Source organism: Catharus ustulatus, chromosome Z (assembly GCF_009819885.2).
Source record: "Catharus ustulatus isolate bCatUst1 chromosome Z, bCatUst1.pri.v2, whole genome shotgun sequence".
Lineage (NCBI taxonomy): Eukaryota > Metazoa > Chordata > Aves > Passeriformes > Turdidae > Catharus > Catharus ustulatus.
In genome coordinates this window covers 10,317,319-10,332,206 of record NC_046262.2, presented here as the reverse complement: position 1 = coordinate 10,332,206, position 14,888 = coordinate 10,317,319, and the positions used below count along the sequence as shown (strand labels likewise).

The 14,888-nt window shown below is 40.5% G+C and overlaps 1 protein-coding gene across 1 annotated transcript in view; it reads left to right on the top strand.

The window, feature by feature from the left end:
* The first annotated feature begins 7,834 nt into the window (after positions 1-7,834).
* GOLPH3 (golgi phosphoprotein 3) overlaps positions 7,835-14,888 on the top strand; it is a 31,901-nt gene continuing 24,847 nt past the window's right edge. Inside the window, exon 1 of the mRNA XM_033085868.2 lies at positions 7,835-8,126. Within this exon, the coding sequence (XP_032941759.1) occupies positions 7,911-8,126 (216 nt within the window). The 5' untranslated portion in view covers positions 7,835-7,910. The remainder of the gene's footprint in view (positions 8,127-14,888) is intronic.

Below are 14,888 nucleotides of genomic sequence, written 5' to 3'. Positions count from 1 at the left end.
CCTAGAAAAAGAGTCCTGTAATCTTTCCAGCTCTGATTTGTATTTCTGGTGTTGTTTTAGCTCTCTTTGCCTTGAACAGTGAAGTTTCAAATCCCCTATCTTCTTCCTCAATCTAGCTTTCAGGGGGAGAAAAAAATACGCCAACAGGGAGAAAAATGAGTATTCTATGGAGGTGCAAGGCTGATGGAAAAATTATCTTTTTTTTTTTTTCTGAGTTTTCTGACAGTCCCTGACTACTAGTCAGTTTTCTGCTCTGTTGAATTCACTGTGACAGCTACAAATACTAATTTTAAAAAATAGTAGACATTCTAGAATCACCTCACTCTGTGTCGTAAGGTTAAATATTGTACTTCTCAACCCTGAGATGTGCTCAGTTGCTTAGAGCACAGTGCTAATGATGCAAGGTTGTGGGTTTGATCTCCATATGGGCCATTCATATGACGATCCTTGTGGGTCCCTTCCAACACAGAATACTCTGTGATTCTGTGATCTTTACTTAGTTCTGTACATTTAGCCTTATGTTTAGTGCTATGTTAGTACATAGCAGGAGTACTTACGTATTTGTAGCTCATTAATGAACTCTTAAATGCAATCAGAATTTATGAAAATGTACTTATTCAACTGGTCAGCAATGCTAAAATGCTTATCAATCTCTATTATGTGGTTAATGTCCTAAACAGCCTTTGTCCCAACCATTCAAATTACCATGCCAATTTTAATTAGGAATGTGTTCTGCAGTGTAGATTCATTAAAAAAAATTATTTGCAGATCACCTATGAAGAGATTTCTGTTTGAATAGCAAGTCTTTTGCACCAGATTTATATATTAGGATAGATGGTAAAGTGCTTGCCAGTGAAATTGCTTCAAAAGCCATCCCATATAATGAAGTATTAATAATACCATTTCACAATACACTTGGTTTTTCACAAGTATGATGCATGCAGAATTAATTCCCCAAAATACTAGTCCATGTTTTACTTCTTTTAGTCCTTTGGGGATCAGTTCACAGGATAATACTCTGAAGCTCTCTGTTTTGCAGTCAGCAGAGGCACTTGGGTTACAGATCAACACAGAAAGGTAGCAGTGCTCTGATGCTGTCTCATTTCTGAACTTCCCCAGCTAAGGTCAAGTACATCCCCTCAAAAAAACATCTTCTGGAGTTTTCTCCATTGTCATAGTCAACCGCTGCAAGCCAGTTCACAGGAAGAGGGTGAGACAGAATGCTCCCTAGGACTTGACTTGGATTTTATTTGCCCATGTTTTCAAAGCTAACTTCAGCAAACTAATTAGACATGCATGCAGAGATGTCGGTAAAATTGATCTACAAATTTTATCAGTGTTTTTTGCTCCCTGGGTAGAAGGTACTATGGAAGGTATTGACATCTGTGCCAAACCTTCTGGCATTCCCTATGATCCCAACCTCTTGTCTGCCATCAGGAGCACAAATTATCCCGCACAAGCAGGGTGTGCCACCTCTGCCAGGAGCAACACAGAGAATGCAATGCACTTGGCTGATCACTCATGAGCAAGGTTGCTTGGAAATGCAGCTTTATCTCCCTTAACACAATTTTTATAGAGGCTCAGAGATGGCTTCTAGAGTTTTTCCTCTATTTCCCAGCTGCTCACACACCTTTTCTGAGTTAATGTGACTACCAGTTCCTGGAATCTGTACTTTTCTCCCTCACTGACCCCATGTCTCTTTTTGCCTCATGTTTGCAGTTCTAAAATTACCACTCATTATTTGATTCTCTATGCATGGGTCTTTGGTCATAACAAGAGGGTGTAAACCTACCAAGAGTATTCGACATTTATTCTACACACACTCAAAATGCACACAAGTACTCTCTATTTAGACAACATGAATGCTTCGCTAATCACTATTTATCTTGTAAATTACAACTCTGTGGAAACATTTTCTTTGCGCCATCTGGCTTGATGTATTTTTTAATCAGTTGATGAGTATTTTTATACATTACAAGGAACAGATAGTAAAGCATTTGTTACATTAGGACATGAAGTAAAGATTTTTCAAAGCTGAACTTGTAAAAAATTCACTGCATTATGTGTTTAAAATTTTGCCAAAATACCAAAAACAGTTTTGGTAAAGGTTTCGTAAGACTCATTTTGCACAATGAACATTTGTCAAGAAAATGACACATTTTTTCTAGGAATGGTGGTTGAACAGGATGCCTGTTAGAAATGAAAAGACATCTCAATTATAAAGAGCACTTTGACTGATAATTTTGCCCTTATGATTTCAGTACTATAATTGTAATATTGAAATAACCAGTGCAGATCCTTGCTGCTGAAGAATTTCACTCAGATACAAGGAGGAAAATTCAATTACAATACAAGGATTTCAGGGACTAGCAATCATTTGAACTCTCTTAGAGATAAGAAAATTAGAGTGTCTGGAAATACTCAAAATAAAAAACCCACTTTTTAAATGAGCAAATGTGCACAGCACTTTCTTATGTCTGCCTTTGGTCTTCCCAAAACGCCAGTCATTCTTCTTCTAAAAATTCACAATTTATTGTATTTGTAGATACAAAACTCAAAAGCAGCATGTGCTGATTTTTAACTCCAAGTCCTTTGAAGATAAGTTTTATAACAAAGTGTCTGCATCTGATTTTAAATGAGCTCAGCGTTAAACACTGGCATTTATGCTGCTGAAAGTAGTAATTAAATACACAATTTTTGGAGAAGCCTAGAACATTATCCTTGAATTATCCTAAAGAAGAAGCTTAGAAAGTGGCTATTGGAAAAGGTACATTGGCAAATTTTGGCTTTATAAATTGACAATTTAAACAACATTCAAACACTTGGGCATTAAGAGCCAAATGAGAGTTTGTTGTACAGCTAGAAAGAGTAATCACTAGGTGTTTTTTTACTATTTTGCTGCTAGTGTTGGAAAATCCATTCTTAAAACCAGGAAGAAAAACCCAGCTGGTCCACACTGGCTACTGAAGGATTTATTTAGCAATCAAAATCACAGCATGAGTAAAACAGGTGCAGCTGAAACTCAAAGAGAAAATGTTACATTATCACTGTGTACCAGACACAACTTCTGGGGTCAGTTGATGATTGACTCTGGTTCCTTCCCATGCACAGTATCATACACAAGCCTGCTCACTTGTCTCTTATCTCTGATCTTCTCCTTCTTTCATCACTCTGTACCTTTCAGCATCTTGATTCTTCTTGGCAGTGAAAATCCTGTTCTTGGAGATCACACTGATAATATAGGGTAGAACAAATCTCACAGCAGTTTGTTTCCAATTCTTTCCTGCCACAAATGTCTAGTCTAGCATTCAAGCAATATGTCTGTAATCAGCATGGTATTGAAGACTTTTTGACCTTAAGGAATTCTGTCACCATTTAGTCCTGATCCTTGTGTTTCCGTACTTTGTACTCCAGCACAGTACTCCTTCAGCAATGATCCTGTGCCTATTTATGAGGCTGGCCTGTCAACAGATCCCTGAAACTATACAGGGAACATGGCCTTTTTCTTGACTTTTGCTTTAAAGTCAGATCTCCACAGGGATTCAGGCTCCACCTGACACTTGTTTTTAGTGGCCTGATTGGGAGTGTCAAACTTTCACTGGGAGGGAATGGAAGACACAGGCAGGAATGTAAACAAGCTCGACTGGTGAAACTGCTGGATGGTGGAGCCATAGCAGAGTTAGCCTTCTTCTGGAAAACAACTCCTGTTTTCTTGCTGTCAGCTTCAAAACATTCACTCCCTGTTAATCTGTTTTTCAGGAGAAAATCTGCCTTCCTATATCCTGTAATTATACCGTGACAGGAGCATTAGGACCCTTTGTGTTTGAAGTTCCAGAGCCTGGCAAATCTATTAAGATGAGATCTCTGCAATTTCTCACTTCAGCCAGCTCTGTGTCATGCTCCTGATGTACAAATTGTGAAACACTTGTTTGTAGTTATAAGAATGTGAGCTCCAACCTCAGGTGTTAAATAAAGTTACTCTTTTCCTGACCTGATGTTCCAACACACACTTGGAATCAGTTTGCCACTCACTTTTCCTGCTGACATCACTGAGTTAATTCCTACTCCCAGGAGAAACCAAATCATGGCAACTGCAACTAACACAACAGGAAGTAAGACACTCAAATTCATGCCTTTGCTCTTTTCCCTTTTATTTCAACCTCCCACTTGGCTAGCAGCAATTAAAAATATCCTAGCTACCTGAGAAGACTACTGCATTCTGCTAGAGATGGGCTTAAGGATAAACTAGGCTGCATTACAAGGTCAGTTGACTGCAAGATGAACAACAGCCTTTTGCATTATTACTTCTTTACAGAGTGTCTTGAAGATTTTGGGCATCAGCTCTTGAATACCACTGGCATTGGGATGGAGGAGGAATGGAAGCCTGCACCCAATAAGATGCCCAGTCAACCCAAACAATACCAACCACACACCGCAGTGTTGGGGGATATAGCCTTCTGAACTCCTGATAAAGCCATGCAGGACTCAGAAATATTTTTCAAATACTGCTTGGCGCTGTAAAATAAATTGCAGTTATGAAGGTCATGAAAAAGGCTCTCCCAGGTGAATATCCAGAGAGTGCTCCTCTGTGGTACACCAGCTCTCTGCTGTGCAGAAAGGATCAACAACAAAATCATGTACTGAAACATGTCTTGTTTGCTATCCTTTTCATTCAGATTTTGGTTTGCTCTATCAGTGTTGCAATAGTGTAAAAAAATTTAATTTGCTCAAAGTTCAAGTGTATGTGTTCTTAATTTGATTCACGCTGAACTTCGTTTATGTTCATCAGGTAATGAGTCAGAAGTGAAATTAATTATTAAGAAATACATTTGTTTGAAATTACACCATTCAATTTGTGCAAACATCTGAGTTTCTAAGTCAAAAAAGTGACTGTTAAGTATAAGCTCATCATAATAAAAATGAAATTGATCAACAAAAAATGATTAACCTGTAAGTGATCCTAATTTGTTTGTTTTTGTAACAAAATACAGAAAAGTGGGCAAATCAGTAATACAAACAACAGCTATTCTTATTTTTACAAAATGGAAAGTAATGATGAGTCCTTTGAGGCCCTTCAGGAAAGGATTAAAAAAAATAGAAAAGCAACAAAAAACCCAACAACAACAACAACAGAACTGAAACAAAACAAAACAAAACAAAAACAAAAACAACAAAACAAGACAAAACAAAACAAAAAAAGAAAAAAATGAGCTAATAATGGACATTCCATCAGTAAACCTTTAAAATGCAATCAGGACAAAATGAAAATGTACTGAAATGCCACAGTAATCTAGTGGAAAAGTGAAAATAATTCTAACAGCCCAAACAGTGCATTCTACTGATAAAAATTTAAGATAGGAATTAGAGAAAATGTAAGTCATGCTTGAATGTGAATTGAATGTACGTACAAGGCAAATTATACCAATGATATTACTAAAGTCAGATGTAAGAATTGTTGACAGTCCTGTCAGAAAATGTAATCAACACCTTTGCATTCTGGGAAAACAGCTAAATATTATCAGACTTGACAAAGATTAAATTCTTTCCAGTAACAGTAATTTAAAAAAAATTTAAACAGCAGCACCACAGCTAAGTAATTTGTATCAGTAAGCGAGGATAGCTTACATACAAGTTTTTAAATAGCTTTTTGGAACCTCTTTTTTTTTTCCCCTAAATATGACTATCAATAAACCTTGGGAGCACCAAAGAACAGCAAGAATGCTAATACAGTGACTATGTTAAAAGAAGGCAAAGGGAATGACCCAGGCTAATTACATGCCTGTCATCTGGACTATAATCCTCAGGAAAATATCCAAGTTTCTCAGAGAGGACTAAATTAATAACTGTTTGAGTTTAATTAAAGCTCAGAAATGACATTTCCAGGAAATACATCTTGTAGTGCTATTGTGGTGTCCCTTCTTTGAGCAAACGTTTATTTGATAAAAATAACAGTGATGCTATATCCTTCAGCTTTGGTTTGGCATTTGAGTTGGTACAGAAGGACATTTTAATTAACAAAAAGCCGCAGAAAGACACAAAAAAAAGAACGTTGCACAGTAAGTGGACTGTGAATAATCAGCAGGCCTCAAAAACCAGAAGAAGAACAATCAGCAAAGACTCGCATGAGTGATCCAGATCCTCTGGGGTTCAGGATTGTCCTTCTGCTATTCTTTCTTATTCTGCACCAAATTGTGACCGAGTCACAAGAGCAGGGGATTCAAAAACTGGGAGTGTAGAAAATAATGAAAGCTAAAGTCACTTCAGAGTGACTCAGAGCTCTTGCTAAACAGTTCAGTTTAAAAGAGGGTCCAGTTAAAAAAACCACCAAAACAACAACAACAAAATAAAACACCAGACAACTCACTAAAAACAACCCTCTATTTATTCACATATTTTATTTATACAGTAAATACCTATTTTACATATATTTGTATTTATATATCTTGATGTGGTTAAATGCAATATTCTAACTGTGAACTAAAAAGTGTAAATCTTGCCTACTCCATAAACACCTTTATTCTTCAACAAATTCCACTATGTGAAAACTTACATGGGATTTAGCCTAGATAGGCATTTTTAAAAAATTTTTGATGTGCACATGCCAAAGGGCTAAAGGTTTGAAAAGGTGCCCGTCAACAGCAGAGCTGAGGGAATCCATCTCCAAAATCTGAAGTGAAAACTGTTGAGAGCCCACCTGAGTTCACCTGATGGGTACACGTACATATACGTAGAATCATGGAATCACAGAATTTGGATGGGAAGAGACCTTAAAGACCATCTCGTTCCAACCCTCTGCTATGGACAAGAACACAGAATCACAGGATGGAAGAGGTTGGAAAAGACCACTCTGAGATCTTGAAACCCACCTTATCACAGAACACCGTCGTGTCAACCAGTCCATGGCACTGAGTGTCACATCCAGTCTTTCCTTAGACACCTCCAGGGACGATCACCTCCCTAGGCAGTCCAGAGCAGTGTCTAATCACTTTTTCCGTGAAAAATGCTTCCTAGTGTTTACCCTGAACCTACACTGGCACATTTTGAGGTTGTATCAGCCTATCCTGCCGAGACAAGAGGCTGACCCCCATCTGGCTACACCTGCCTCCTTCCAGGCAGCTGCAGAGTGACCAGGTCCCTCCTGAACCTCCGTTTCTTCGAGCACCCCCATCTCCCCCAGCTGCTCCTCATCAGATCGTGCTCCAGAGCCTTCCCCAGCTCCCTGCCCTTCTCTGGACTGGCTCCTCAGTGTCCTGTGAGGGGCCCAGCGCGGTGCGGCCCTGGCCCGCACCTTGGCCTTCCAGCAGCCCCGGCCGGTGCCACATCCACCCGGCCTCGAACGCTTTCCCTGGGGGAAAGGGCTGGGGGGCTGCGCCAGCACTCGGACACGGTTTTGTGTCTGAACTCGAGTGGTCAGTCATTGGAACAGGCTGCCCAGGGACGTGCTGGAGTCACCATCCCTGGAGGTCAGGAGCTGTCTGGATCCGGCTCTGGGTTGTGTGGTTTAGGGGTTACAGGGACAGGTCAAGGCGGACGGTTGTACTGGATTGTCTCGACGGTCTCTTCCAACTTTAATGATTGTGCGAAGCCAAGCGGACTGGCGGCCGCCTAAACGAGCCGCTGGTGGAAGGGCACCCCTGCACCCGAAGGCAGCGCAGTGCCCGCCCCGGGTCACGGCCGCGCTCCCTCAGCCGCGGGTCCTTTCCGGCGCCGCCCCGCCCGCCGCTGCCACATCCTCCGCTGACATCAGCCCGCGCCGCCATATTGAGCCGCCGCCGCCGCCAGCGCGGCCGCCCCGGGACCGGCCCGCTCCCCATGACTGCCCGCGGCCGGGCCGCGTAGGGCGGAGCGGCTCCAGCCCGGCCCGTCCCCTCCCCGAGCCGCCGCCCGAGCCTCGCCGTGTCCCCGCCACCATGACTTCCCTGACCCAGCGCAGCTCCGGGCTAGTGCAGCGCCGGACCGAGGCCTCCCGCAGCGCCGCCGCCGCCGATAAGGAGCGGGGCGCCGGCGGCGGCCCCGAGGATGAAGGGCGCCGGGACGAGTCCGGCGACGACGAGAAGGGCGATTCTAAGGAGACGCGTCTCACCCTCATGGAGGAAGTGCTGCTGCTGGGCCTCAAGGACCGTGAGGTGCGGCCTGGGGTGCAGGGGGTGCCCGAGGGGACACTGGTTTTTGTGAGTTTTTTTGGGTGCTGTAGCCTGGTGGTGGGATGGGGCCGAGGGCGCTGCAGCGTGAGTGGCTGTGGGCTTGGGGGCAGAGGGGATGGGGAACGTTGTGTGGATGGAATAGGCTTGGTGTTTTGGAGGAGGTGAGGAAGAGGTGCACGGATTTTGGGGAGGGGGAACCCAGCATAGTTTGTAGCGCTGCCCTTTGGTTGCGGGGTTCGCAGAGGGGCTGTCATATGAATACATGTGAGAGGGAATATAGAGGGCCTGGGGCAAGATAGGGACCTGGATATGGGGGCCAGGTCTTCAGGCCAGCGTTGGGCTTGAAGGCCTGGGTGAACCTGGCACATTTATCCTCCTTCAACTTATCCATGGCTCTAATGTGGGAGATCCCTCTACTCCCGTGGGTTTTATCAGACAGAACTCTGGTACTTAAGAGGCCCTCAAGTGCTCTAGGATGCTGAGCAGCCCTTTTCTACTAAGACTTTTCAGAGTAATTCATGTGAAAAATATCTTAAAGTTGGGGGGAGGGTTATATGACAAAAATGGTCCGTGAATAATGAGATGTATGTCCAAATGAAGTAATGGCATTATTATATAATTCTGTGTTTTTACTGATTTCGTTGCTAAATAGTTTGCCATGATACTGTAAGTCATTGAGGAAGGTGTACTTCCACCAGTCTGTTGTATTTTTTTTTGTTTGAAAAAGGCAGTCCATATAGAAAGCACACACACTAGAGAAAGAGAGTTCTGTCAGGATATTGATAGTTTAATTTGATGTGGTGTATGATTAAAGTGTAATACACTCTTATTTTAGGTATAAGATGTAGCATGGATTTGATTAAGCAACCAGCTTTTCTTTTACTTTGTTGAGTAAACTTGCTTTTGTTTTTAATTTGTGTGACAAGTAAATTACCTAATCTAGTTCATTGATTTGAATGCAAGTCTCCTGAAACTGTGCCTGTTCAGGAGAATAAGATAATATGGGAGGGAGGCTGGTAAGTTACAGGTTCGTTGACAGAGCATTACTTCTAAAATAAATTTACTGGTTTGTAGTAAATACAGAGTGCTTTTCTTGATTAATGGTTGTTTTTTAACACGTGTCACAGCACAAATTCTGACTGAGTTCAAGCAGCATTTGAGCAGCATTTTTGGGCACACAGTGTGACTCTTGGGGATGGTGCTGTGCAGGGCCAGGAGTAGGACTCAGTGATCCTTGTGGGTCCCTTCCAACCCAGCTTACTTTGTGATTCTAGGATCTGTGTGTATACCTGCTACAATAGCATTTTGTTTCTCTCCGACTGTGTTTCACAACATGTTCTTGTAGTCCCATTTTTTCAGATGGACCTTGCCATGGCGTCCTGATAACCTCAGTTGATAGTGATCTCTGCTTCAATGTAAAATTGAAGGCTTGTTGAATTGAATGCATATGAGCATTTATCTTTCTACACTTCTGTTCTGCCTGAATAGTTGGGGAGAGTCAGTTAGGAGTGGCAAGAGTGATTGCTGGCAGGATTGGCTTCGGTTCCTTGAGGAGGGTGGTATAAACTGGGTGATCTCTCAGCCCCCAGGATTGTGTGCTAGATCTGCTGCATTGGTAGGAATTAGGCTGTAAAGATTTCAGGGTAGGGAGCATTGTGTCTGCCCAGGAGCAATATATGGCACAAGTCTTTGTGGTGTATTGAAAGACAATAGTTAACGTTAGGTCTGAAAGTCCACCTTTGCAATGGTGTGCATCAAAGTTGTAAATTGTTTGACTTTGCTAAACACAGCACTGACATACGTTGCAGATGATCTAATATTCCTTTGTATAGAAAAAGGAACTGAATGGCTACCGTGGCGTGGATAGCTGTAACTCCCTTGGGATTTTGCAGTGGAGACATCAGACAAAAAGAATTACAATGTCATCTCCAGAGCAGGTGGCTTAAATGCAGGAGCTGTAGCATACCCTCTTTGTGAGCTTTGTTAGACATGAAACATTGGGATTTGGACTTTGATTTTGGGCCTTCTTATGCTCCTGTGTACAGGCTATGTGATTTAAACCATTTGTCATGTGTTTTCCTTCCAAAATTGGAAATAAAACTATAGGCTGGTTTTCCAATATGAATATTTTTGTTCTCTGTTATTCTAATGATAAGTAAACAGAACTAACTTCCTTTACACATCTGAAAATGTTTTCACAAAGTCTTTACTTCCAGTAGAACTGATTTACTGTAGCATTTAAGTGAGTCTTTCTCAAGAGAGCAAGAAAAGAAGGGCAATGTAAGGTCTGTAAAGTGACATGGTGAAACTATATGAAGTCTATGGGACAGGCAAAGGCAAGTGTATGAGATACAAGCTTGATTGAAAACCTGTAAATTTAAAGCAGAGATTATCCTTCCTGTTTATTCCAACAAGGTAAAGCAATTTAATGTTTACTTTAAAGTAAGAAAAAAATACGAAAAGTAGACTGGGTTGGTCAAAGAATATATAAATAAAAAATACAAAAGCAAGGACTCTGTTTTGACCAAAGAACATGTTTTCCTAAAAATAGCTTTCTCAGAACACTCACTGATACATGCATTGGTAACATGGCTTTCAGATTTTTATATGGCTTAACTTCATGTAAAATGTATACAAAATTCATCATGTGTACGGAACTACCTTTATATACATGCACACCTAAGTGTACATGGGAGAGTCTTTTCTATTAGGACACAGTTTTTCAGGAAGATCCATTTAGTGATGCATTGATGAGTTCCATGTTTCCAGGAGATTGTTAAATACTCATGTGAATCCTGTTTTCACAGTGGTGTGATGGTCATAAACAATCACAGCAAGACTTTGGAGTTGTTGTCTGGTTGCTGCTGCAGTATGGATTCAGTGATGGGAATTTCTGGCAGCTGTAAAACAAGCACACCACCCCTCAATGTATTCCTGATGTCTGAATACAATTAACTGCTATTGTACCTGTTTCTTGGACGTGGCCTTTTTGTTTGTTAATGTTGTGTTCCCCACCAGTTTGGCCTAATTAAGTTGTACCTAATGTATGTGTTCTGGTTGCTCTTCTCCATTAGCAGTTCTTCTTCAGTCTGTATTTTCTGTGTACACATAACTATTCCTGTATTCCAAAGTCAAGACAGGTTATAAGGGATATGTGCTGAAATATGTACATGCTTGCATAGCGACAGATGCGGTGTCCTTGGTGGAGCAGGTAATAAACTGCAAGAAAATACACTACTAAAATTTTTCAGGGAGCCATCACAATACCTGAATGTATTTGAAAATCCTTCAGAAACATGTCTAGAAAAGAGAGGCAGGTTCATCCATTTAAAGCAGAGCAGTAGCCAGTTGCTATAGGAATGAAAAACATGCACTGAAAAAAAACTAGTACTGTATTAGGTAAAACGCTGGTATTGTGATAATGATGCCTTGGGTTTTAGCCTTTATATTTTTCAGAATCTCAGCTGCTTGATGTGTAACTCTGAAACTTCATATTAGGTGTTAGTAAGATCTCTTCACAGGGTAGTTAGACAAAACAATCCTTTCCTAGCTAGAGAATCAAGGACAGCCAGCACCCAAAAAGCATAAACAACGGGAAAGGGAAGGGCACAAGCAAGGGGGTTGAGACTTCATAACCTGGGGCTGTGGTTGGACAGTTCACCCCAATATGTAGATGAACCAAAACTTATAGAAGTGTAAAAACTCATGACCAGGAGCTATCTTGGATTTGATTTGGGTGTAGCCCTGGCCAGGCTCTTGCACTGCCCAAAGTGTATCCTTTCAGTCAATACCTATTTTATTCCTTTTGCTCTGTCTAGTCTCTGTTCCAGGTCAGCCTTTCCAGGCATCAAAAGGATAAGTCAAAGGCACAGCAAAAGGAAGTTATGATGTAGAATCACTGAAACAAAAAAAGGGAGTGATAAATATTGGAAGTTAGAATATAGCTTAAAAATGATAGGTAAGAGATGAGTGCAGGGTAGCCGTTTCATTACTGGTCCTCCTGGCATCTTGTAATTCAGTCCCATAAAAATGGAGAGGTTGTGAGGTGGTCCTGCTGTGCAACTCCACTGTGTTTCATCCTTGTAGGTTTTCTTCTGGTTGTGGATTTGTTTGTTGTTTTCTTTTATTTTTTTTCCCCCCTCCTTTTTAAAATTTTGTTTTGGTATTTGTTGGGAATCCGTTTACATAATAGCAGTGCACTCAGCTGCTTTTATCCTCTATACAGTTACCACAACTAAACAAATTGAAGCAGCTAGAGAGACCTAGTACCCACCAAGATAGAATGTTTATTTGGTCTCTAACTAATTCCTCACTTGTTGAAAGAATAGTCGTGTAAAGTATACTGAAAAACACCTGGCTACTGCAGTTCTACTGCAACATAAATATTTCTTAGAGTTTTTACCCTTTCTTAGCTGAAGACTAACATGTGATTTGTGAGAGTGAGGTAATGTTAATTCACTTCATTAGGTCCAGAAATTATCTTGGATCTTTGTTGCTTATGTTTGGCCTTCAAAAATTTCATTTATTGCTGAAAATTTGGTTTTGCAGAATAGCTATGTGTCCAAATAGGTCACGTGAAGGTCTCCAATTTATGGTATTTTTCATTGTATTGAAATAAGCTATTAGGGAACTAGCGTGCCTGGTTCAGATGGGCTATTTTATATTGATCTGATTAGTTTTAAAATGTAGTTTCTTTATTATTCTTACAAATACGAGTGCGTCAATTGGTTTCTGAATTTTATATTCTAATCCTAAAGGTACTTGCGTGAAAGATTACATAGGAATTTTGAAAATATTCAATATGTGGATGATGTTTTTCCTGCTCTCAAGATTTGACTTAGCAAAACGGATACTGTGATGCAAACGTCTTGAGGGGATTTGCCTTTGTAAGAAATTAACAGGTTTTGAAGTGTCTTCTTTGTATCCTTTTAGTCTTTTTTTCCTCTCATGGAAACAGTTTCAGCGAGGGGCTGAATGTCGACTTGGAAGCGCCTAAGTTTTGCTGGAAAATTTCTGAGACAAACAAGTGTAACTTGAAGAGGCATCTACTGGGAATTCATTCACGTTGCAGTTGAAGAGTGATGTATGAATGTGTTGAAACCTGGACAAAGACATGCTTTTTCTCAAATGTTCAGGGCCTAATAGCAACAAAGTGTGTAATGTCTGTGGTGAAAAATTCTTTCTTTCATAGTTGCCTACCTTTTGGGTCTTTTTTATTTTTCTGTTTCATGTCTATAGATAAATTACAGACTAGGAGAAGATAGGAGGTGTGGGAGGAGGAGTACCCCAATTCACTTTGCTACAAGATGAGTAAAGTGGCTCTTTACCATGCTGCTGAGTAAATCCTGCTTTTGGGCTCTTTTGAGGATATGCTGATTTTAAGTAGTTTGCATGCAGTTGGTGTGGTTATCCCTACTTTTATAGTACGCTTAATCTGTAATCTAGATTATTTTTCTATGGATAACTTTGAGTGTGGCAAAGTCCGTTTTTTATGGCAAGCTCTCTGGTGTAGGGCAAAGACAAAAGCATTGTCAGAGCCCTTTTAGCAGTGCTTTCCAGTTTTTAAAGTGCTCTTAAATGAAGCTTTAACTTGAGCACTCTTAAAAACACACCATAACTCTTCTTCCTCTCCCTTTAGCAAGCTGCTTTTATTAAACATTTTGAAATAAGTATATATATATAAGAAGGTTTCGCTCTTTACTGCTAGAAGAGAAATAATCCTGAAACTGAAAATAATTTTTTATATTAAAGAAGTAATATATTTTTTCAGGTGTTCTTTTACCCTAATGTAGATAACATTTACTGCTATATAGGTGGCATTTATTTTAATTAGGCAAGGTCCATGTGATGGACTTATTTGCAAGGGTAAATTGGCCAGACTAAGTATTGTGGACAGTATATTTAAAAATTACTTTCTTACTGATCAAATAATTACTACAGCACGTACTCATCTCTGTGTTGCATTAACAGGGAGAGGGGAAGCTAGTCTGGAGTAAATGTGTGGCTTGGTTTCCTCTGCACAGCATTCGAAGTCCATTTTTTCATAAATTTTAGTTAAAAAAAGAAAATAACTAGTTAACTAGCCATGGGCTGCTTTTAACTGGTTTTGTTCTTCTGGCTTTCAAACAGTCTTAGATAAATTTCAGTAGCTTACTTTCTGTCAGAAATATTGATAAAATGTTGCTGTGGAATGATTTCACATGTGCTTTACAGACATCAGAATTATGAGATTGCACATAAAATAGTTCTCAACTGCTCTCTTCCTCCAAGTGTGTAAACCTGGATGAGTAGGAGCACAAATGAGTAGCAGGAGAAAATCACTGTGCTGTTGGTCTGAGTGTGAGCCAGAACTGTGCATGCCAAGTCTTTCCCACCTTCCCCAGTACAACCTGTACTAAACTGCTGCATTTCACCCTTTTCTCCTTCCCTTTTTCTTCCTGTGTATGTGATGGACCATTGAAATAATATACCCCACAAGCTAGATCATTATAATGGGAGAGGTGTTACATTCAAAGCTCTTTTTTTATTTGTGGATGTCAGAGGGTTTATTCAACACACTGGGAAGTTAGTTGTCAGGCTTTTTGCCTATCTTTCTGTTGCTGATACTCTTTTAAGCATTTGTAAGCTGCTTTTTGCTATATACTTTCTAGTCATCTGCCTTTATGTTCTTACTAGATAGCATCATGTAGTTGTGTTACTTAGAGTCCTCAGCTGCCAGACATCTTTTATACGTGGTTTTTACCA